The following is a 25320-nucleotide window of genomic DNA, read 5'->3' as shown; positions in this document are numbered from 1 at the left end:
AAGTTGTCCCATAAATTCTGGTACATGCTTAAAATCAACAACTAATATGTGATTTTTATATCCATTATAAACACACTCTTCAGAGAATCAAGAAGGGAGGTGGATGTGGCCCCTATTACCATCAAACTAGTAATATTTACAGAACATTTTCTTTCCACCTCCCCAACATAGGGCTCAGCACTGTTCGAAGGGTCTAGTAAAGAAAGGAGAAGCTCTTCCACCAGAGTAAGAAAATCTGTTCTAACAAATAGGAATTTGCCACTATCCCCTGGATCTTTGGGGATAGTGAAGAAGCCACTGAAGAAAGAGAGGATGGGGTTTCTATACTAGCTGGAATGACATCCCTATTACCAAGAGAACTTGAGTTGCTGGTACATAATGGGGGCAAGGAAGACTATGCCTAAAACCTAAAATATGCATTGGAGAGATTCCTAGTTACCATTGTCCAGTAACAGTGGCCAATGCATTAAAGATAGGAACATTGATATTGAACCTTCAGGAATGAAGATTTGGGTCACCTTACTAGGAAAAGAACACTGAAGTACTAAAGTGCTGGCAGTGAATGAGGAGAATTTGGAATGAGTGGCAACTTTGGTCTTATGGCCAATTGCCAAGGTGGGAACTGTTGCAGCCATGTATGCATTACGTTAATTGATCTGTGTGCATATTATTGAACATTTGCCAAAGAAACCCTGTGGCGTATGGATTAACATCCTCATATGATAGATGAGGACACGGATGCTCAGAAAATGGCATGTCACTAGTAAATAGCAAGGCTAGCACTGAATCCAGTCTGCCCTATCATGAGACCTGTGCTCTTTTCTACAGTTCTCCTCCCGACAGTTCTACTTCGTGCCTGCTGGAAACCACAGAGTGTCTGCAGTGATGTGAAGCAGCCATTTTCTGAGTGTTTTCAAACTCACATACAAGTCTCTTCTTCCTTTCATTTTTTCATTTGTTTGTTTGTTTGTTTGTTTGTTTAACTCTGTTTCCAACTTTGCTTTCTGGGACTATGTTCCTGGAATTAAGTCTGGGTAGAGTGGCACAATTTGGACATTAGATATCACCTGAGAGCCTTTCACTGAGCAAATTCTCTTCAAAACAGAATTGGAAATTTCAAAGAAGCATGAAGTGTCTTTAGGTTTCCAAAATCTATAGAAAATATTAAGTGAAGTTCAACGGATGTTTTTACCTTAAGTTATACAGGGACCAAAAAAAAAAAAAAAAGAATGAGTAAGAAGGAATTGAGAATTCTTCTAGCCTTACCATCCTTCCTCTTTTCTCCTTCCTCCTCTACAGCCACATTTCTATCAGCTGCCCCTGCAGCCTCTGCCCGAACTATCAGGGCAGCCTGTTATCTCCTGGCTGTCCCTAAAATGAGGATTTTCCCTGGAACTTTAACTCTCATGCACTATGCCTACTGCATCACTTAAAGCAAGTCACCTCACTCCATTCAGCCTCTGTGTCCGTTCCTGTAATATGAGTAATAAACCCTGAATCGCTAAGTTGTTGTGTGACTTAAATAATATAACCTGACATAGCAGTGTTATTCACAATAGCCAAAAGATGGAAGCCACCCAAGCATCCACTGACAGATGAATGGATAATCAAAATGTATACCCAGACACTGGAATATTATTCAGACTTAAAGAGGAAGGAAATTTTGTTACAACATGGATAAACATTGAGGACATTACGTTAAGTAAAAGAAACCAGTCACGAAGGGACAAATAGGGTATGATTCCACTTACATGAGGCACCTAAAATAGTCAAACTTACAGAAACAAAACGGTGGTTCCCAGGGTCTGAGGGGAGGGAATGGGAAATTATTGTTTAATGGGTACAGAGTTTTAGTCTGGCGAGATGAAGAACGTTCTGTGCATGGGTGGTGGTAATGGTTATACAACAATGTGAATGTATTGAATGACACTGAACTATACACTTAAAATTGGTTAAGATGGTAAATGCTATGTGTATTTTTCCACAACTTTAATAATACTAATATAACAGCCAGAGAAAATCCCTAGCTCAGTGATAAGTGCACAGTTGGTGCTGAATAAATAAATGTCAAGTCCCTTCTTAACACTCACTGATGTGATGCCACCTTGGGGTAATGCGAAAAGAATCTCTCTCCCCCTGATATTAAAAGAATATCAAGTCTCCTGGGCTTCCCTAGTGGCGCAGTGGTTGAGAGTCCGCCTGCCGAGGCAGGGGACACGGGTTCGTGCCCCAGTCCGGGAAGATCCCACATGCCGCGGAGCGGCTGGGCCCGTGAGCCATGGCCGCTGAGCCTGCGCGTCCGGAGCCTGTGCTCCGCAACGGGAGAGGCCACAACAGTGAGAGGCCCGTGTACCGCAAAAAAAAAAAAAGAAAAAGAAAAAGAATATCAAGTCTCCTGAAAAGGAATGGTTTGGGGAAGTAGGAAACAGAAGGTGGCCTTTGCGGGAGAGCTCCGGGCACTCCTGTCCATCCAAACCTCCTTAAAAGCCGCTCCTGCACGCGGGCACACCACTTAGGCGTGGGGTGATGACCAGTGTCAGATAAAGCAGCATGACTCCTCCACGCAGCAGATAACGATATTTTACTCTCAGACAGTGAGGACACGAGAGGGAGCGCAAAGCAAAGACTAAACGCTGCGGAGCTTTCACTCAGCCCCAGCCTCCAAAAAACCCCGCCCACGGTTCCCGTCGCAGGCCGCACCTCAACCCCTCCTCCTTCCTCCTCCCTTTGCCCCTCCCACTCACCTCCTGCTCCGCCCCCCTCCCTTTCAGACGGGTCTTTGACAGGAAATCGAAAGTGAAACAGGGAGCCGGCTACTACCTGCTAAGGTCTTTGAAAAGGTGAGTGAATTTGACTAGACGGAGGTACCCCAGCCCTGCCTTGGGGACCTCTCTCCCCTTCCCCAGATCTGAAGAGCCCCTTCCTAAGCAGTTCCCACCCCTAGAGCCTTCGATCTCAGTTTTCCCTTCGCAGCAGGTCTCCCTCAACCCTAACCCAGCAGTTCTTCCCCTGCTGCCTGGGTGGAGGCTGGGCTGCGAACCTGACTTCCAAGAATGAACTCGGGCTGCCCTGCTGCCGGCACCTGAGCTGGGATGAAGGACCCAGGGAAACTGGGAGAACTAGGATGGCAACCTAGCTCGGAGGGTGGTCCAGGGGAGCCCGGTGTGGGGTGGTTCTGCAATCCCTGAGACTCCTATCCCCAAAAGGCCCCCTCTGGAGGTGAGAGGGACAGGGTTGCTTAGAATGTTAGAAACGTATGGGTCTATGCCCTGGAAGAAACGAAGACAGGTGCCAGGTTCAGAGTAGCTGAGAGAAGAGCCCAGGGAGTGCTCAACCAACCACACATTTGTGTGTATGTGTGTGTGTATACACATATGTATATACACATATACATATGTGCACATACAGATATATATACATACTTATGAGAATATATAAGAATAAATATAAATATTCTTATATATATTCATATTACAGATAGATAGATATAGATAGTTCCTGCCATTATTGCAAAACTTAATGAAGATCTATGTGAAGTAGGTAGCACCTGGCACATGGAAGGTGCATGGTAAATGGTCGCTACTTTTAGGATTAGCTGTCAACGGAGTCAAAGACCAGTGGCCTGAGATGGAAGATGGACAGGTAAAGCCTGAGCACTGAGGGCTTAAGAAGGGATGGACATGATGAAAGTCAAATTGTAAGCAGCAGTATCTCAGGTTCTCAACAATTTTTGCTATCTCTTTTGGGGACTCAGTTTCCCCTTCTGTCTGACTGGATCAGTGAACCAGACTATGGAGGAGAAGCTCTTGTTATTCAGGTTGAGTTCCTTTTCTTTTCTTGTTTTCACCCCCTCCAGCTCACTCTCCCTGGTGGTTTCCCTTGAATTGTCTTGCTTTTCTCACACAGCTCTTCTCATCTCCTCCTTTCCTCTTCTTCTCTCCCACTAGGCTACTGGAAGATCTCCCCAGTGGTGCTTAATAGGAACATTACCCCTATGGCCTCAGCAGTGCCCTTGACAATGATGTGGGAGGAGGTCACGTGCTCTATCTGCCTGGATCCCATGGTGGAGCCTGTGAGCATCGAATGTGGTCACAGCTTCTGCCAGGAATGCATCTCTGAGGTTGGGAAAATTGGGGGCAGCGTCTGTCCTGTGTGCCGGCACCGCTTCCTGCTCCGGAACCTCCGGCCCAATCGACAGGTGGCCAACATGGTGGAGAATCTTAGAAAAATCAGCCAGGATGCCAAGGAGGGCACACAAGGGGAGCTGTGTGTGGTGCACAGAGAGAAACTTCACCTATTTTGTAAGGAAGATGGGAAGGCCCTTTGCTGGGTGTGTTCCCAGTCCCAGAAACACCGTGACCACCCCATGGTCCCTATTGAGGAAGCAGCTCAGGAGTACCAGGTGAGGCCTTAGCATGGAGGCACGAACGGGTAGAAAGCAGATAGGGCCTTGATGACTGCTTTGTTCCCCAGGGCTGGGAATGGGAGAGAGTCACCTGTGGAGTTGAGGGGATGGGGAAAGGATGGGGGTCTCCTGCCTTCTGTGTCTTATTTAAGGGGAGAATTGCAAGCTCAGCACAATTTTCTCATTCCCCAGGAGCAGGGTATATGCTATGGGAAAATGCTGCATGGATCATGTTTCCCTGTGGCCTCCTGGTTAATTAAGAATGAGTAGTGCCCCCATCCCTACTACCCCAACAGTGTGGCTCTATTTTGTAAGAAACATCAGGCTTTTTCCAAAGTCTTCCCATCCACAGAATTCCTACCCCAAACAGACTCTAGTTCTTGCTCATCCTCTGCACTCAGACTTTTCTAAGAATCAGTATGATCTTCCCCCACCTCATGCCACCGCATCTTACTTCTTGATCTGAGTGGGCATTAACCTGCTATCTTTCTCTGCAGGAGAAGCTCCAGGTGGCACTACAGAAACTAAGAAACAAGCAGAGGTTGACTGAGAAGTTGGAAGTGGATGTTGCAAAGAAGAAAGCAGCCTGGAAGGCAAGAGTCATGTCCTGAAGGGAATCTTAGATCAGAAGCCTGGGGAGGGTCCAGGGTCCTGGACTCAAGAGAGCCCTAACCATAGCTATGCCAGTCCCTATATCTCACTCCCCAAGAACCAGCTGTCCCCTAGGTCTCCTGAGGGAGGGGAATAAAAAAGGGTGGAGCTCAAAGAGAGCTCCCAATCAGATGGAGAGTCTTAAGAGAAGCTGCTGAGGGACGAGACACACCCTGAAGCTCCTTCTCCTTGAGCCCAGTCTCTGGAGATGACAGCACAGAGCCTCAGTGTCTGGGACGGAGGAATCCCAGGAGAGATGCCAATGACTTGGCCCGTCGGGAAATGACACGGGCTGTGAGGAACAGGCTTAAGGGAACCATCAAGGTCTAAGGTAGGAAAAACAGTCTGACCAGTTCGTTGCTTGACCATGTCCAGATCACTGGTCCAAGTGTAATGGAGAGCTACAGCTTGTTCTGTACCAGGATTTAGGAGGCGGGGCATGCCAGGGACTAGAAGGGAGGGGAAGGAGCTCATGGCCAGGAGATCCCAGAAGAGGAAGATTTGGGACCGGGGAAGGGTGAGTCAGGCTGTGGTGGCAAAAGGGGCCATCCTGTGTCATCGAGTGACCCTCCAGTTACAAGCAAGAGAGAGCAAGCCAAGAATATCCCAAAGACTCCTTTTCCCCAGAACTTAGGAACGGGGTTGTGAGCCTGTCTTTGCGAGGTTGTTGGCAGTGGGGCAGATGTTACTCCCTCAGTTACTCACTGAGATATGAAGACCAAGGGGCATGTTTGGGTGGCGATTTGAAGGAGGTTGAGGAAATCTCCGATACCATAGGCGGATGCCGCTGTGGTTGCAGGGCAGCCATGGTGCACCCCCAGCAGCCCTGTTCCCCTCTTAGTCCCAGGAGCCTCAGCCCGCCACCTCCCCAGCAAAATTGTAGATGTGTGTGTTTATTCCCAGACAGAGCCAGAGTGGTGAGTCTTCCAGGAATAGAAATAGATATGGGCACTTCCATTCCCAAAGCTTAGGAGACTGTGATTTAAAAAAAAAAAAAAAAAAAAAAAACCACCTCTTTTCTTTCCATTGACACCAAAGGGGAAGGTTGAGGGACACAAATTGAGGATTCACGAAGAGTTTGTAAGACAGAAAAACTTCCTGGCTGAAGAGGAGCAGAGGCAACTGCAGAAGCTGGAGGAGGATGAGAGGGAACAGCTGAGAGTCCTGGGGGCCACTGAGGCCAGCCTGGCCCAGCAGAGCCAGGCCCTGCAGGAGCTGATCTCAGAACTAGACAGGAGGAGTCGGGGCTCAGCGCTGGAACTGCTGCAGGTGAGGCCTGAGGATGGGCTCCCCTCTGAGATTCAAGGAGTAATTGAAAAAAGCCAGAGCTCTTCAGGGCTACCTTCAGAGCACACAGAGACTTGGTCCCTGGAGTTTTCTTAAATAAAACAAACTGGAATTCAGACCCATGAGTGGTTTGCATTCAAGGCATGGAAAGGTACAAATTTAGGTGGGAATATTCCATGCAGCCGTTAAAAGAAATGGACATCTCTGCTAAGTGCCTGCTCTAATACATACCAGATTCATGACCTTGAGAAAGTACCTTAATCTTTCTGAGGATCAGGTTTCTCATATGTTAAATGGATATTAGAGTATTACATATCTCAGAGAGACAGTAGACCAGCCCCAGCCCTGCCACCAATTCTCTCTGTTACCCTAAGTTGTCATTTTCCTTTCCTAGACCTAATTTCTCCATTTGTGAAACAAGGGGGAGGGAGTGGGCTAAATAACAGGGGTTCCCCAGGCTTTAGTCATAAATTTATCGTCTTTACACTTTCTGCTACTTTTGTGAACTACCCAAATGATTTGAGCATGTTACTTTTTTCTTTAAATTGTCTCACTCTTTTACCTGAATAAATTTAGTTTAAAAGGAAATTTGTCCTCAAAGACAAATATCATGATATCACTTATATGTGGAATCTAAAAAAATAATACAAAGGAACTTATTTTACAAAACAGAAACAGACTCACAGACATAAAAAACAGACTTATGGTTACCAAGGGGGAAAGGGGGTGGGAGATAAATTAGAGGTTTGGGACTAACAGATATACACTACTATATATAAAATAGATAAATAACAAGGACCTACTGAATAGCACAGGGAACTGTATTCAATATCTTGCAATAATCTATAATGGAAAAGAATCTGAAAAAGAATCGATATGTATATATATATATATATATGTGTAACTGAATCACTTTGCCATACACCTGAAACATTAACTATACTTCAATTAAAATCAACTATACTTCGATTTAAAAAAAAAGAAAAAAGAGATGGGACAAAAAAAAGTCTGCTCTTGGGAAAGCCACACAGGGTCCTGCTCGGTTTCAGTACATATAAAATGCTTAGAACAGTACCTGGAATACAGTATGTGGTTGCATAAATGTTAGTTAATTTTATTGTCATTTATATTATTAACTAGCTACTGAACATAAAAACAGTAGATTGGAAATGAGGAAATAAAGCTAAAAGTAAAATAACTGAGAAAATAAAATTAAACCTTGTGAGCATAATTTTGTCCTCCCAGGAAAATCAGGACCAGGAAATGAGAATTTTAGAGAAATATTAAAATGTGACTTCGTTTCTCCCTTATTTGGCCTAAGCCAGTGTTCTCATTTGGTAATATAGCTTAGCTGTATATGCTAATTGCACGAATTATTGAGTTATATGGCTATCCTTGTGACTTTGCTTGTTCTATGCCTGTTTCCTAATCTGTAAATGGAATATAAATAACAGCACTTACCTAATAGGAGTTTAGTAATAATTAAACAAGACAAGTTATACAAAAAAAAGAAAGAAAAAGAAATTTGTCCTAAGCAATAGTAGCCATGTGTTATGTTACTGATACCTCTTCTAATGTATTTTGTAACAATATTAATAACTGCAAATTCTTAAATAGTATATATAACATGCCAGGTGTTTAGTCCCTCATGACAACACAATGAGTTGGATGCTACTGTTATCCCCATTTCATAGATGAGAAAACTAAGGTGCAGAGATGTGAAGAGACTTAGTGAGAGACTAAAGCTTAACCAAGTTCACCTGAATAGTTAGAGGTATTAAGTAGAACACACATCAATGAATTTATTTTTTTTAACTAGTTTTTATACATTCATTGATGTGTGTTCTACTTAAAGTCATCTCATATCCACCAATGATAATGCTTGCCTCACTTTGGGAACCTTTGGACTAGATGGTCTCAAAAGTCCCTCTATGCTGTAACATTCTATGGTTCCTCTTTTCCCCACACCTTTTCACTGTCTCTGGGTCAGATATGGTCATGAAGCCATTTCTGGTTTGTGCAGAAAAGCCCACAGGATTGATTTGACTTGGCAGGCTGTCTTCTTCCCGTTATCTAAATCTTGCTTCTGCCCAGCATTGAGCAGAGCTTTCTAAGGCACTTTTGCCTGGGCCTAGGAGCCTGCCAGTTCCCCAGGTAAGGACCCCAACCCCTGCCACAGAATATTCTCAGACGTTTTGGTTTCACATACGTGACGGGGGCTACATTAACTACAGCAGAGGACAGAGCTCTAACTAGCCAGCCCTTCCTCCCCGAATGGTGCAAGCCCACAGATAAGGGCAGTTTCTGTGCGTTCTGTGCATGCTGACTTGGCCATTCTTTCTCTGTGGCTGTCTCTGGGCCTCAGCCAGCCTGGCTATTTCTGCCCCTTTTTTCTCTCCCACCCACCCCCACCAAGAATCTGGTCTTTTTAATTTGTCTTCTGAGTCAGAGTTTGTAAGCTGCTCTTGCTTCCCCTAACTGTAAGTCACACCCATGCTGGGTTTCTGCTTCCCCCACAAGCACCCACACATGCCTCTTGTTCCAAGCTGGTCAGAAGCATCTTTTGGGCCTTGGCCCAGAGGGATGGGGCAGCGAGCAGTATCCTGTGGACCTCAGGGTGGCATCGCGTCACCCACAGGACTGAAGTCTCAGTCGTAAACCAATGACTCCAGATCTTACTCTCTGTCTCTTTTCTCCTCAGGAGGTGAAAAGTGTCCTGGAAAGGTAAGGAGAGGTTTTCTTTGTTAGAGGATGGGGCAGCAGGAGGCATATATACCTGTGAAAAACGGTTTTGAGTTAGAAAATGTGTACTGAAGTTATACCCATCCTCTTCCCTATTCTCAAAGACCCAATCCTCCATAAAATATTTTCTGGTCTCAGAAGGCTAATTAATGGACATCTCAGTTGGTGAGTTGCCCAGAGTAATTGGATTGTAACGTCTTCACAAAGTGAAGTTATGACCAACAGGGAAGTTCTGAGTCTACAGCCTGCTGGGACTCTTTCTTTAAAAAGAATCTAACCAGTTTCAGACCTCCCAGAAAGAGCCATGGGTAAGACCCACGATAGGGGTGAGACTCCTTAGGTTCCTCGTGGAAGTGATTCAGCCTGTATCAGACACCTTGATGTAAAATGAAACAGAATGTGCTTGCGTGGTGACCTCAGGCTCGGAGTGGAGATACAGACTGTCCAGGTGCTGCAGAGGCCCATTGTAGCCAGCAAGGCTTGGATAGACACTAAATCCTACCTCCTTTTGCCCTTCACCCTCAGGAATCCTAACACGGGAGGTGTTTTTGCAAATTTGCATTATATTAAATTATCAGTCATCCCCGAAGGCGATTATAGCAACAGGAATTGGGTGAGGTAGGAGTTGGAGTCAGGGTCTCTAACTCTTTTTCCCCCAGGAGTGAGTCTTGGAACCTGAAGGAGCTGGACACCACCTCCCCAGACCTGAGGAATGTGTGCTATGTGCCCGGGGTTAAGAAGATGCTGAGGACATGTGGAGGTGAGGCCAGTACCAGGGTTGTGGGACTGGCCTGCCGGGGAGTGAAAGGGGATGAGGAGGCTTCACAGTGCATCCCAGGGTGGCGGAGAGATGGCAGGTCAGAGTAGGTGGGGCAGGGGCAGAAATAGGGAAGGTGGTTCCCTCAAAGGTCAGGGCAAGGGTCAGAGTTGGCTAGGGGGTCATTTCTCACCCAGTGAGGCTCAGGGTCACCCTTTCATCCTCATCCCCCCACCAGACACAGGGTCACTGACTCCCCACACTCTCCTGGCCTGACTGTAGTCTTCTCTCTGCAGTACACGTCACTCTGGATCCACAAACAGCCAATCCGTGGCTCATCCTTTCGGAGAATCGGAGACAAGTGAGGCTTGGAGACACCCAGCAGGAAGTGCCTGAAAACGAGGAGAGATTTGATACCTACCCCATGGTCCTGGGTACCCAGAGCTTTGACTCTGGAAAAGTTTACTGGGAGGTAGATGTGACGGGAAAGGAGGCCTGGGACCTGGGGGTTTGTAGAGACTCCGTGAAGAGGAAGGGGCGGTTTTTGCTCAGCCCTGACAATGGCTTCTGGACAATTTGGCTATGGAACAAACAAAACTATGAGGCTGGCACCTGCCCCCAGACTCCCCTCCACCTTCAGGTGCCTCCACGCCGAGTTGGGATCTTCCTAGACTATGAGGCCAGCACTGTTTCCTTCTACAACATCACTGACCATGGCTCCCTCATGTACACCTTCTCTGAATGTGCCTTCACTGGAGCTCTGCGGCCCTTCTTCAATCCTGGTTTCAATGACGGAGGAAGAAATGCAGCCCCTCTGACCCTCTGTCCACTGACGATGGGCTGGTAGGGATCCAGATGGCTCTCTCTGGACACCAGCACCTCTCTGTTGGTTCCCCTTCTCAGCCACTGGCCCTGTCTCCTTTGCCCATGAACTCCAAACCACCTTTGTCTCTGCAGAGGTGTCAGGATGCCAGCAGGCAAACTTTGGCAGGGAGGTCACCGGAGGTCTATATCAAATGACCTGCAACACCAATATTCCTGCCCTGCATTGCCTTATGATTCCCTCCATGAAACAAGCTACTTGTATTTGGCCCCCAAACTCACCTGGATCAACTAAAACATGTTTCTGCCTTCCTTATGTGATTCGAGTTTTGTTGTCTCCTCTCCATCTCTAGGCCTTTGGTCAGATCCCTACTATGTATCTTGCAAAGGGCTTCCTAAATAAATTGGGCCTCAGTCTATCCCATCATTCCTGTCTCGTACACATCTAGGATTATCTTTCCAACATACACGCATCAGATCATGAGTGGCTCCCCACTGCCTATAGAAAAACAGCCATTAGCAGCCACACTTTTTTTTTTTTTTTTTTTTTTTGCGGTACACAGGCCTCTCACTGTTGTGGCCTCTCGCGTTGCGGAGCACAGGCTCCGGACGCACAGGCTCAGCGGCCATGGCTCACGGGCCCAGCCACTCCGCGGCATGTGGGATCCTCCCGGACCAGGGCACGAACCTGTGTCTCCTGCATCGGCAGGCAGACTCTCAACCACTGCGCCACCAGGGAAGCCCAGCAGCCACACTTTTAAAATAAAGGCTGAAAAAAATAAAAATAAAAATAAATAAAGGCTGAGGTAATTCCCTGGTGGCCCAGCGGTTAGGACTCCGCGCTTTCACTGCTGAGGGTGCGGGTTCAATCCCTGGTCAGGGAACTAAGATCCGCAAGCCCCGTGGTGCAGCCAAAAGAAAAAAAAAAAAGGTAAAATAAAGGCTGAATTATGCGTGTCTCCGATTGCCATGTTAAATATCCAGCCAGATGTGCTCCCCCATTCCCACTATTATCTCCCAACCACGTCTTCTTGTTAGTGGAGCTGGTTAAAGGGCATATCAATATAAATGGCAGGTGTGATGGGTTTTGATATGCCAACTTGCCTAGGCTATAAGCCCCCAGTTTTTCAATCAAACACTAATCCAGATGTTGCTGTGAAGGTATTGTTGTAGATGTCATCAAAGTCCATAATCATTTGACTTTAAGTAAGGGAGACTGTCTTAGATAAGCTGGGTGGGCCTAATGTTCAATCAGATGAAAGTTCCTAAGGGCCAGATCTGAGGCTTTCCTGAAGCTATTCCATTTGTGAACAGAAGCTTCAACGCATGCCCAAGAGTCCCCGCGTCCCCTTCCTGATAGCCTGCCCTGCGGATTTACAACTTGCTTTGCCGGCTCCCACTGTTGCATATGTGAATGTTTTGCAATAAATAAGTAAATCTCTTAATATTTATCTCCTGCTAGTTCTCCTTCTCCAGTTGAACCCTCACTGGTGTGAAGGCCAGGATGGAGGTAACAGTGTCACCTGGTTTCATCAACCTCTCGAATTTAAGCTTTGAAGGTTGGCACAATGAAGTTCTACACCTGAGCATCAGTAGGCTGCCTGAGAGCCACTATCCTTCTAGGAACCCTGATTCCTTATCTAAATAGAATCTCAGATTGCCCTTAGCACATCTAAATATTTCATGAAAAACTTAGATACTATACAAAGACGTCAGTGACCTTAAAAAGAGCCTATTGATAAAGGAGTTGTTTCTAAGAATGAGTAATGGTCTATCTCAACACTGGACAGAAAGAAGATACTTTGATGGAAAGATAAAAAGAACAGAGTCCTCAGGCAAGAGACAACATCACAGAGTTAAATCAGTGTAAGTTGGCAAAGTCGACCAGTGCCTTGGTTGATCCACTGGAGAGAATATGGAGGAGAACTCAGTCCTCTATGAATGGGATGTACTGGGGGAGGGTTGGATTCTGTATACCCAACATGGGTCATAGAGAAATATTTTTTAATAGAAGAGTAGGTTACGAAATCAGCTTTTCTGCTTCTCTGTGTCTCTGTCTTGGGTTTGACCAATGTAAATGATGGTGGCAAGTTTTTCCCTTCAGTTGAGGATGTTTGATGTTCCCTTCAAACATGCAGATGTTTGCCAGCAGAATGTGGGCATAAGGAGGAACATGATGCCCAAACTGCTGGGCGATTATGGTAAAAATGCCAGTAAGTTGAACATGGAAATGACCCCAAGATGGGAGCCACACGTGCCTAGGGCCTTTTGCCAAGCTCCTCAGGAAGGGAGGCGGAAGACTGCGTTGAGGATGAAGGTATAGGAAACCCAGATGTGCAAGGCATCTATCATTGCAGTAGAGAGCAGAGCAGACAAGCCATACCAGACATTGACACGAATGTCAGCACAAGCAAATTTAGCAACAGCCATGTGCTCACAGTAGGTATGTGGTAGCACATTGCTATGGCAGAAAGGTGGTCTCTTCACCAGGAACACACCTGGGAGTATCACAGAGAAGCTCCTCAGGACCACAGCCAGACCAACCCTTATGATTACTTCACAACAGGGCACTCTGACGTAGCGCAGTGGGTCACAGATGGCCACAGAGCAGTCAAATGCCATGGCCAACAGGATTACCGATTCAGCAATGAAGGTGGCATGGATGAAGAGGATTTGGGCGGCACAGCCATCGAGGGAAATCTCTCCAGCATGGAACCGGAATACGGCCAGGGCTTTGGGCACAGTGGTAGTGGACAAGATGAGGTCAGCCACAGCCAGCATGCAGAGGAAGAAGTACGTGGGTTCATGGAGGCTGCATTCAGTGACGACGATGAAGACAAGGAGGCTATTCCCAAGGACAGCAACAAGGTGAGAAATAAAGAAGGGGCGAGAGATCCATATGTGCTGGTCTTCCAGGCCAGGGATCCCCAGCAGAATGAAGAGTGAATGGCTGGTACCAGTGTGGTTGGGGGTTGCCATGCCTGGGATGAGTCATTTGGATGTTGGTATATGGGATTTGGCAGTCATCTCTTCTCTCTTTCCAAAATGGTGAATGGGGCTGGAGTGGGGGAAGTGGAAACAGATCACTTTTCACTGAATGAGAAGTAGAAAGGGACCTGGTCAGGATATCAGGAAACATGGGTTAAAACTCCTTGCCAGGGCTTCCCTGGTGGCGCAGTGGTTGAGGGTCCGCCTGCCGATGCAGGGGACACGGGTTCGTGCCCCGGTCCGGGAAGATCCCACATGCCGCGGAGCGGCTGGGCCCGTGAGCCATGGCCGCTGAGCCTGCGCGTCCGGAGCCTGTGCTCCGCAACGGGAGAGGCCACAACAGTGAGAGGCCCGCGTACCTTGCCATTCTATTCACCAGCTATGTGATCTCAGTAAAATCACTTCCCTGCTCTGGGTTTCTCTTTTATCACTTTAAAACTAAAGTTGAACTAGATATCTGTAAGAGAGTGGTTCCAGCTCTAGAATGCCATAGGCTCTTAGCATCAGATGGTTACAAACAGTTGGGAGCTGTGAATATCACTGCAGTTTCCACTTGGACCATCAGAATGGGATATGCATCTCAAAAGGCAAATGGTAACTGAGTTAGCAATTTAACAAACCTTACTGAACACACTGAGCACGTCCCATGGCTCCTGGAGGACCTACTTGAGGGGAGGCAGACAATTAAACAAAATAGCTCTACAGTACAGATAGTATAGAAGAATGTTAAACACGGGGGCTGTGCAAACATGGAAAGTTTTCTAGGAGTTCAGAAAAGTTTTTCTAAAGGTGCCACCCTGAGTTGAACCTTGAAAAATAAGTAAGAGTTTGCCAAGTAAAGTCATGAGGGGAGGGGAGAACACAAAGTCACAGAGATCTGAAAGGACGTGGAGTTTGGAGGAAAATTATCATGATTCAGGGTTACCATAGCCTGGAGGACATGGCACGTCATGATAGGAAATAATGTCAGGCAGTGAAGCAGGGGCCACATCACTTAGGGCTTTGGGTACAAGTGTAAGGAATTTAGAATTTATGTTGAAGCAGTTGGAGCCACTGAAGGGTTTGTAGTGAGAGAACGGCATGGTGCAGTTTGCATTTTGGGTCGCTCTCTCTCTGGCAGTACTGTGTAAGAAGGGTGGGGAAAGAAAGAGGCAGGTTGGAGGACTGAGACGGATCGTTTAGGAGCAGCTCTGCACTAAGGGCTGCACGTGCATTATCTCAATCACCACCATGTGAGATAACTGTACTCGTTTTCCCATTTTACCAAAGGAGAGCAAAGAGAGCTTAGAGAGTTCATCATCCCCTCACCCAAGGTCACCTGGCTGGTAAATGGTGGAGCTAGAATTTGGCTACCCACACCATGCTTTGAATCACATCACATCTACCTTACTCCACCTTGGTCCCCTTCATCAGGTGCTTGTGGTTTCCTGACTCCTGATCCAAGGGAGAAAACAAAAGTCACCTGTTGTTAATTCCCTTAACCACCCTCATTCTGCCACCTACAAATTTATATTTGAATTGTCTTTTCCCTCTCGCTCCCATTCAAGGCTCAGCCCTCCATTGGTGCACTGGATCCCAACCTTCTCTCCATTAATCTGTCACTGGTAATTTCAAACTCTCCCTCTCTGCTGGCCCCTTCTCCTTAGTGTGTCTCTTCCCCTGTTCACCTCAGCTTTACAAAAGGAGAGATGTGCACTCTCTTCATCTATCCTCTTACCACCCTCGTAATCTTTACCCAATGCCATTTTACTTATAACACCAATGTGCCACTAAAGCTTCCTTTTCCAAAATAATCTATCATATCATAGTTGCCAAATCTAATATTAGTTTTCATTTCTTATTACTAGTAATCTCCAATTTCTATCATTAATACTTCTTTATTTGATGATAGAAACCATTAAATATCTACTGTTAGATATATTTATTATTTGTAATTATTGCAACAAACGTATGAAATTGAAAGTATCACTAGTTCCTGCGTGAAGAAACTAATCTCATATAGGCAACTGCCCAAAGCCAAACAACCTGTTAGAGGCTAAGCTGATATTTGAAACCAAGATTATTAGAGCCAAAGCTTCCATTAGCTTTTGAAACGTCCACTTGTTTGTTGATTACCTAACCACCTTTCTTTGGCTTCCCCTCCACTCCCTTCTCATTCTTTTATTTTGCCAGAATGTCTGAGACATGTAAGACAATGTAATAGAGGAAAAATCATATGGGCTTTAGACCTACCTGAGTTCAGTTCCAGCTCTGCCTGCTTCAAATCCACAAACACACAAACTTTCATTCATATTACCATATTATCATACACATTCATTTATACAGTCACAACACACATATTTACTCACACAAATTTTGATGATTTACACACTAACACACATTTTCCCTATTCACACAAACGGCCCTTCCCCATGAACGCAAGCACACACACACACACACACACACACACACACACGCACACACACTTTTAAACTTTCCTTCATGTAGATACCCACCGAAATTCGCACAGTCATTACCCAGTCAAACTCACTCTCACTTATCTAAGTCATAACTTTGCATATCTCCATTCAGCATGCTAGCTTTCCTCCCATTAAATCAGTTTCCTCAGGGAGGTGGAGATTCCAAATGTTATTCAACTCTTACCTCTGCCTCCAACCTGACAGTCCTATAACATAGGCCAGAACAAAGAACTCTCTCTGGGAATGCAATTCACAAGACAAACCCCCACCCTGCTTCACCAGTTCCACCCTGGAATTGCCCAAACATGAATCAGAGATGTAAAATATCAATGCTGGTTGACACTTTATACCAGCGGTCATCAAACTGCTGCCTGTGGGCCAAATCCTGCCACTGCCTTCTTTTATAAATAAAATCTTATTGGAACACAACCATGCCAGTTACTTACGTATTGTCTGTGACTGCTTTCGTGGGACAGATTGAATAGTCGCAGCAGAGACTACATTCGAAACTTAAAATATTTGCTGTTGCCCTTTACAAAAAATTTTTGGCAATCCCTGCTTTAGAATAATCTTGTTGTATGATTTATTATTTACAAAAGCCACAGAAGGAAAGGCAATTTTCCCAAGGCCACAGAGGAAGTGAGTTAAGATTTCTTGCCTATCATGCCACTGTTTCCACCATGCCACAAAGCTTCTGCAGACACATTTTGGTCTGTCCTCTCTGACTCTGCTCTCAGGGGATGGAGAATTCCAAATACAGCCTCTATTGGGTGACCAAAGGATGAAGACAATTCATTATTGTTTCCCATCTCTCTCATCAATAAACTCAGTGTTTCCCACTTCCTTTATCCCCACCATTCCTGCCCATAGGCAGAAGGACCCAAAGAGGCACCAGCCCACCCTGGTCAGTACCAACCTACATCTCTCTTCACCCCAAACTGTCTATCACAGCCATCAGGAATCGCAGACTGGAGCCATGCCCCTGCCTAGGTGGCAGGGTATTCCGATAACCAGCAGACTGTGTTCAATGGCCAGGGGACCAAGCCAGAGGAGGAACTGCAGGGCAAATGATTTTTTCTCTGAGCATCTTTGGGGACCATGGGCTTACTCATGTGACTCTCTTCTCCCCTAGGATCTCCTCTACTGAAGATCTCCTTCGTGATGTAACTGTAAAGCCCTTAACCCTTCTTGTCTGAGTGCCAGAAGCCTCATGTGAAAAGAATGCCAGAGAGGTTATATGAGCTTAAGAGAGAAAAGGAGGTGGGAGAGAAGTTTTGGAGTGAGAGGTCAGGGCAAGGAATGGGAGTGTGGTTAAGTCCCCGGAGCTTGGTCAAGTCCCCGGAACTTATTCCAGTGCATCTTCATCAACCCTGACTTCCAGAAGGCATAGAAACGCTTCAGGAGCTGGAGTCTTATAGAGCAGCGGTCCCCAACATTTTTGGCACCAGGGGCCGGTTTCGTGGAAGACAATTTTTCCACAGAGAGTGGGGGCGGGGGGGTGAGGGCAGGTTTCAGGATGATTCAAGGGCATTACATTTATTGTGCACTTTATTTCTATTATTATTACATGGTAATATATAATTAAATAATGATACAACTCACCATGATGCAGAATCACAGGGAGCCCTGAGCTTGTTTTCACTTGCCACTCACTGATAGGGTTTTGATATGAGTCGGCAAGCAACTGGTTTATTATGGTCTCTGTGCAGTCAAACCTCTCTGCTAATGATAATCTATATTTGTGGCCGCTCCCCAGTGCCAGCATCACTGCCTCAGCTCCACCTCAGATCATCAAACATTAGATTCTCATAAGGAGCTTGCAACCCAGATCCCTCGCATGCGCAGTTCACAGTAAGGTTCCCGCTCCTATGAGAATCTAATGCCGCAGCTGATCTGACAGGAGGCGGAGCTCAGGCAGTAATGCGAGCAATGGGAAGCAGCTGTAAATACAGCTCGCTTGCCCGCCACTTATCTCCTGCTGTGCAGCCCGGTTCCTAACAGGCCACGGACTGGTACCTGTCCGTGGCCCGCGGGCTGGGGATCCCTGCTCTAGAGTCTCTCAAACATTCATGTATTCATTCACCACTCATTCAAGCCAATGTGTATTAAGTGCTAACTATGTTAATGGCACCATAATAAGATGTTGAACAAAATCAAATCCACTTAAAATTTAATTATATTGTTTTGTATTGAGACTAATGTTTTGATTCTTTCATTGAAGGATTTTCTTTTTAATTATTTATTTATTTTCATCAAAGTAGAGTTGATGTACAATACTATATGTTACAAGTGTACAATATAGTAATTCACAATTTTTAAATGTTATATTCCATTTACAGTTATTATAAAATATTGGTTATGTTCCTTGTGTTGTACAATATATCCCTGTAGCTTATTTTATATATAATAGTTTGTACCTCTTAATCCCCTCCCCCTGTATAGCTCCTCCTCCCTTTCCTCCCCCCACTGGTAACCACTAGTTTGTTCTCTATATCTGTGAGTCTGTTTCTTTTCTGTTATATCCACTAGTTTGTTGTATTTTTTAGATTCCTCATATAAGTGACATCATACAGTATTTGTCTTTCTCTGTCTGACTTATTTCACTTAGCATAATACACTCCAGGTCCATCCATGTTGTTGCAAATGGCAAATCTTCATTCTTTGTTATGGCTGAGTAGCATTCCATTGTGTGTGTGTGTGTGTGTGTGTGTGTGTGTGTGTGTGTATCTTCTTTATCCATTCATCTGTTGGACACTTCCATATCTTGTCAACTGTAAATAGTGCTGCTATGAACATTGGGGTGTATCTTTTTGAATTAGCATTTTTGGGGGGATATATACCCAACAGTGGAATTTCTGGGTCAAATGGTAGTTTTCTTTTGTTTTTGTTTTTTGGCTGCGTTGGGTCTTTATTGCTGCATGGGGGCTTTCTCTAGTTGCGGCGAGCAGGGGCTACTCTTCACTGCGGTGCGTGGGCTTCTCATTGTTATGGAGCATGGGCTCTAGGCGCACGGGCTTCAGTAGTTGTGGCACACGGGCTCTAGAGCTCAGGCTCCGTAGTTGTGGCGTGCGGGCTTAGTTGCTCTGCGACATGTGGGGTCTTCCCGGATTAGGGCTCAAACCCATGTCCCCTGCATTGGTAGGCAGATTCTTAACCACTGCACCATCAGGGAAGTCGGTAGTTTTATTTTTAGTATTTTGAAGACCCTCCATACTGTTTTCCACAGTGACTGCCCCCAATTACATTCCCACCAACAGTGTACCACGGTTCCCTTTTTCAGGGGATTTTCACTGGAACATTTTCATTGATAACCCTCCAAGTTTTTTCTCTGCTCTATTTATGGATTTTTACATTGTGATGATGGATCATATTGTACACGTGCCATGCCCTTTAATTTCATAATATAGAAATTTTCATTGGTAACAAATGTTCTGTCAACATTTTTGTTCTGCTCCTTTATTACAGCTGCATTTGTCTTCAGTATGACACAATGCCACACACATAGTTAGTACAGGCATACCTCAGAGATATTGCTGGTTCAGATCCAGACCACCACAATAACGTGAATATCGCAATAAAGCAATGACACAAATTTTTTATTTCCCCGTGTATCCAAAATATATTTACACTATACTATGTGTAATAGCATTGTCTTTAAAAACCAATGTACATACCTTAATTTAAAAATACTTTATTGCTAAAAAATGTTACCCATCATCTGAGGCTTCAGCGAGTCCTAATCTTTTTGTTAGTGAAGGATCTTGCTTCTGTGTTGATGGTTGCTGACTAGTCAGGATGGTGGTGGCTGAAAGTTAGGTATCTGTGGCAATTTCTTAAAATAAAACAACAATGAAGTTTACCACATTGATTGACTCTTCCTTTCACAAACGATTTCTCTGTAACATGCAGTGCTGTTTGACAGCATTTTACCCACAGTAGAACTTCCTTCAAAATTGAAGTCAGTCATCTCAAACCCTGCTGCTGCTTTATCAACTAAGCTTCTGTAATATTCTAAATCCTTTGTTGTCATTTCAACGGTTTCACAGTATCTTCACCAGGAGTAGTTTCCATCTTAAGAAACCACTTTCTTTGCTCATCCGTAAGAAGCAACTCTTAATCCACTAAAGTTTTATCATGAGATTGCAGCAATTTAGTCACATCTTCAGGCTCATCTTCTAATTCCAGTTCTCTTGCTATTTCTGCCACTTCTGCAGTTACTTCCTCCACTGAAGTCTTGAACCTTTCAAAGTTATCCATGAGTGTTGGACTTAGCTTCTTCCAAACTCCTGTTAATGTTGATATTTTGACCTCTTACCATAAACCATGAATGTTCTTAATAGTATCTGGAATGGTGAATCTTTTCCAGAAGGATTTCAATTTACTTTGTCCATGTCCACCAGGGGAATCACTATCAATGGCAGCTACAGCCATATGAAATGTGTTTCTTAAATAACAAGACTTAAATATTACTCCTTGATCCATGGACTGTAGAAGGAATATTGTGTTAGCAGTCATGAAAGCAATATTAATTTCATTGTACATCTTTCATCAGAGCTCTTGGGTGACAAGGTCATTGTCAATGAGCAGTAACAGTTTGAAAGGAGTCTCTTTTTCTGAGCAGTAGGTCTCAACAGTGGCTTAAACTATTCTGTAAACCATGTTGTAAATAGATGTGCTGTCATCCAGGCTTTGTCCTTCCATTTTAGAGCACAGGCAGAGTAGATTTAGCATAATTCTTAAGAGCCCTGGAATTTTGGAATGGTAAGTGAGCATTGGCTTCAACTTAAATTTACCAGCTGCATTATTCCCTAACGAGAAAGTCAGCCTGTTCTTTGAAGTTTGAAGCCAGGCATTGACCTCCTCTCTAGCTCTGAAAGTGCTCAATGGCATCTCCTTCCAATACAAGGCTGTTTCATCTACATTGAAACTCGGTTGTTTAGTGTAGCCACCTTCATTAACTATCTTAGCTATATCTTCCGGATAACTTGCTGCAGCTTCTACATTAGTACTTGCTGCTTCATCTTGCACTTTTATGTTGTATGATGGCTTCTTTTCTTAAACCTCATGAACCAACCTCTGCTACATTCAAACTCTTCTTCTGCAACTTCCTCAGTTCTCTCAGTCTTCATAGAATTTAAGAGAGTTTGGGGCTTGCTCTGGATTAGACTTTAGCTTAAGGGAATGTTGTGGCTTCTTGGATCTTCTATCCAGACCACTAAATTTCTCCATATCAGTAATAAGGCTGTTTGACTTTCTCATCATTCACTGGAGTGGCACTTTTTTTTTTTTTTTTGCGGTACGCGGGCCTCTCACTGTTGTGGCTTCTCCCGTTGTGGAGCACAGGCTCCGAACGTGCAAGCTCAGCGGCCATGGCTCACGGGCCTAGCCACTCCGTGGTACGTGGGATCTTCCCAGATCGGGGCACGAACCCGTGTCCCCTGCATCGGCAGGCGGACCCTCAGCCACTGCACCACCAGGGAAGCCCTGGAGTGGCACTTTTAATTTCCTTCAGGAACTTCCTTTGCATTTCCAACTTGGCTAACTGTTTAGCACAAGAGTCCTAGCTTTCAGCCTATGTTGGCTTTCAACATGTCTTCCCCATTAAGTTTAATCATTTTTAGCTTTTGATTTAAAGTGAGAAATGTGTGACTCTTCCCTCACTTGAACACAAGAAGGCTATTGTAGGGTTATTAATTGACCTAATTTCAATATTGTTGCATCTCAGGCAATAGAGAGGCTTAAGGAGAGGGAGAGAGATGAGCAGTCAAAACTCACACATTTATCATCAAGTTTTCTCTGTCTTACGTACAAACCGTTCTTGCCACCCCAAAACAATTACAACAGTAAGATCAAAGATCACTGATCACAGTTCACTATAATAAATATAATAATAATGAAAAGGTTTGAAATACTGAGAGAAATATCAAAATGTGACAAAGAGGCACAAAGTGAACAAATGCTGCTGGAAAAATTGTGCTGATAGACTTGCTCAATGCAGGGTTGCCACAGACCTTCTATTTCTAAAAAAAATGCAATATCTGCAAAGTGCAATAAAGCAAAGCACAGTAAAATGATGTATGCCTGTACTCTGTAAGTACTTCTTGAAAAAATATGTAACTAAATATTCCACCTTGGTGATGTACTACAATATGTTTAACCTATCCACTAATATTGAATATTTATATAGCTTCCATTTTCCTCTGTTAAATGTATTCTATGATGACTGATGAAAGAAATCAAAGACGATACAAACAGATGGAAAGATATACCATGTTCTTGGATTGGAAGAATCAACATTGTGAAAATGACTCTACTACCCAAAGCAATCTATAGATTCAGTGCAATCCCTATCAAACTACCAATGGCATTTTTCACAGAACTAGAACAAAAAAATTTACAAATTGTATGGAAACACGGAAGACCCAGAATAGCCAAAGCAATCTTGAGAAAGAAAAATGGAGCTGGAGGAATCAGGCTCCCTGACTTCGTACTATACTACAAAGCAACAGTAATCAAGACAGTATGGTACTGGAACAAAAACAGAAATATAGATCAATGGAACAGGATAGAAAGCCCAGAGATAAACCCACACACATATGGTCACCTTATGTTTGACAAAGGAGGCAAGAATATACAGTGGAGAAAAGACAGCCTCTTCAATAAGTGGTGCTGGGAAAACTGGACAGCTACATGTAAAAGAATGAAATTAGAACACTTCCTAACACCATACACAAAAATAAACTCAAAATGGATTAAAGACATAAATGTAAGGCCAGGCACTATAAAACTCTTAAGGAAAACATAGGCAGAACACTCTGTGACATAAATCACAGCAAGATCCTTTTTCATCTACCTCCTAGAGGAATGGAAATAAAAACAAAAATAAACAAATGGGACCTAATGAAACTTAAAAGCTTTTGCACAGAAAAGGAAACCATAAACAAGAGGAAAAGACAACCCTCAGAATGGGTGAAAATATTTGCAAACAAAGCAACTGACAAAGGATTAATCTCCAAAATATACAAACAGCTCATGCAGCTCAATATTAAAAATACAAACAACCCAATCCCAAAATGAGCAGAAGACCGAAATAGACATTTCTCCAAAGAAGACATACAGATTGCCAAACACATGAAAAGATGCTCAACATCACTAATCATTAGAGAAATGCAAATCAAAACCACAATGAGGTATCACCTCACACCGGTCAGAATGGCCATCATCAAAAAATCTACAAACAATAAATGCTGGAGAAGGTGTGGAAAAAAGGGAACCCTCCTGCACTGTTGGTGGGAATGTAAATTGATACAGTCACTATAGAGAACAGTATGGAGGTTCCTTAAAACCTAAAAACAGAACTACCATATGACCCAGCAATCCCACTACTGGGCATATACCCTGAGAAAACCATAATTCAAAAAGAGACATGTACCACAATGTTCACTGTAGCACTATTTACAATAGCCAGGACATGGAAGCAACCTAAACCAACAGATGAATGGATAAGAAGATGTGGCAAATATATATGATGGAATATTACTCAGCCATAAAAAGAAATGAAATTGAGTTATTTGTAATGAGGTGGATGGACCTAGAGTCTGTCATACAGAGTGAAGTAAGTCAGAAAGAGAAAAGCAAATACCGTATGCTAACGCACATATATGGAATCTTAAAAAAACGGTACTGATTAACCTAGTGGCAGTGCAGGAATAAAGATGCAGATGTAGAGAACGGACTTGAGGACACGGTGGGGAAGGGTAAGTGGTATGAAGTGAGAGAGTAGCACTGATATATATATACTAACAGATGTAAAATGTATGGCTAGTGGGAAGCTGCTGCATAGCACAGGGAGATCAGCTCGATGCTTTGTGATGACTTAGAGGAGTGGGATAGGGAGGGTGGGAGGGAGGCTCAAGAGGGAGGGAATATAGCAATACATATATACATATAGCTGATTCACTTTGTTGTACAGCAGAAACTAACACAACATTGTAAAGCAATTATACTCCAATAAAGACATTAAAAAATATATTCTGTGACAAAACATAGAAAACAAACTTATGTATACCAAAGGGGAAAGAGGGGGGATAAATTAGGAGTATATACACACCATTATATATAAAATAGGTAAGCAACAGGATTTACTGTGTAACACAGGAGAAAATATTCAATATCTTGTAAAAACTTATAATGAAAAATTATCTGAAAAAATTATATATATAACTGAATCACTTTGATGTACATCTGAAACTAATAGAATATTATAAACCAACTATACTTCACTAAAAAAATTCTGTGATGAGTATATATAGAGATATATATATATACACATATATATATATATATATTTTTTTTTTTTTTGCAATACGTGGGCCTCTCACTGTTGTGGCCTCTCCCGTTGCGGAGCACAGGCTCCAGACGCGCAGGCTCAGCGGCCATGGCTCAGGGGCCCAGCCGCTCCGCGGCATGTGAGATCTTCCCGGACCGGGGCACGAACCCGTGTCTCCCGCATCGGCAGGCGGACTCTCAACCACTGCGCCACAAGGGAAGCCCTGTGATGAGTATATTTATAGATAAACTTCTGTATGTTTTCCAGATTATTTTATTTAAATATTCAATATTCAAAAGAAGGAAATTATTTTGGCAATGTTTCTATTTCTATGTAGTTTTTATTGATATAATTTTCTCATACTTTCATAATTATTTAGAGTTCTTTTTTTGTGACAAAGTTAAATTTTTTCACTGGCAACCTACTCTGTGCCAGGCACTTTGCAATACAAGAGTGAACAACACAGGTGTCTTTGTGGAATTTATGGTACAAAGACAAAAAGCAAAATCCTCCAGTTAAGTATTTTTGTTCATTAGTACTTTGCTGCCGTATATTTAGAACTTGTGGGAGCTCTTGATATTTTAAAGTTATAAACTGATTTGGGGGCCATTTTTACTTCCAAATATTTCCCAGGTTTTGTTCCAAAATAATGCTCATTCACTTTCTTATAGACTAATTCTGCTTTGAGACTCATGCTATCTTCCTTCTACTCTTCAATGCTGTCTTAAGTTCTTTTCAATTCCCTCATAAACAAATGCATGCAAGTCATTACATTAGTATTAGAGGGACTTCGGTGTCCATGTGGAAAGCTAATTCTTCATCCTGTGCTCTTGATTCCATTTCCTCCTAATCTGAGTTGTCTTTCCCTTCACTCTACTGT

The 25320-nt window shown here is 43.9% G+C and overlaps 1 protein-coding gene and 1 pseudogene across 2 annotated transcripts; one reads left to right on the top strand and one right to left on the bottom strand.

Annotated features, from left to right (window-relative positions):
• Window positions 1-2736: 2736 nt before the first annotated feature.
• TRIM21 (tripartite motif containing 21) lies at window positions 2737-11079 on the top strand. The gene is made up of 7 exons (XM_082659324.1): window positions 2737-2840; window positions 3948-4402; window positions 4903-4998; window positions 6095-6325; window positions 9045-9067; window positions 9745-9845; window positions 10139-11079. Exons 2-7 carry the CDS (start codon window positions 3995-3997, stop codon window positions 10687-10689), a joined length of 1410 nt encoding a protein of 469 aa, XP_082515450.1. The 5' UTR covers window positions 2737-2840; window positions 3948-3994; the 3' UTR covers window positions 10690-11079.
• Window positions 11080-12684: 1605 nt separating this feature from the next.
• LOC309826097 (olfactory receptor 52B4-like) lies at window positions 12685-13643 on the bottom strand (annotated as a pseudogene). The gene has a single exon. The product of its transcript is annotated as an olfactory receptor 52B4-like (transcript).
• Between the last annotated feature and the right edge of the window lie 11677 nt (window positions 13644-25320).

The sequence above is a fragment of the Grampus griseus genome (assembly GCF_964374135.1).
Source record: "Grampus griseus genome assembly, chromosome: 8".
NCBI classification, from domain to species: domain Eukaryota; kingdom Metazoa; phylum Chordata; class Mammalia; order Artiodactyla; family Delphinidae; genus Grampus; species Grampus griseus.
Note: the sequence above shows the minus strand (reverse complement) of the source record. Positions and strands in the feature narration are given on the sequence as shown.

Excerpts from the sequence above, each read along its gene's own strand:
- TRIM21 (XM_082659324.1), top strand. The coding sequence starts at position 3,995 with ATGGCCTCAGCAGTGCCCTTGACAATGATGTGGGAGGAGGTCACGTGC. Across the intron at positions 4,999-6,094 it reads AGAAGAAAGCAGCCTGGAAG|GGGAAGGTTGAGGGACACAA; the intron begins GCAAGAGTCATG and ends TTGACACCAAAG. Across the intron at positions 9,068-9,744 it reads GTGAAAAGTGTCCTGGAAAG|GAGTGAGTCTTGGAACCTGA; the intron begins GTAAGGAGAGGT and ends TTTTTCCCCCAG.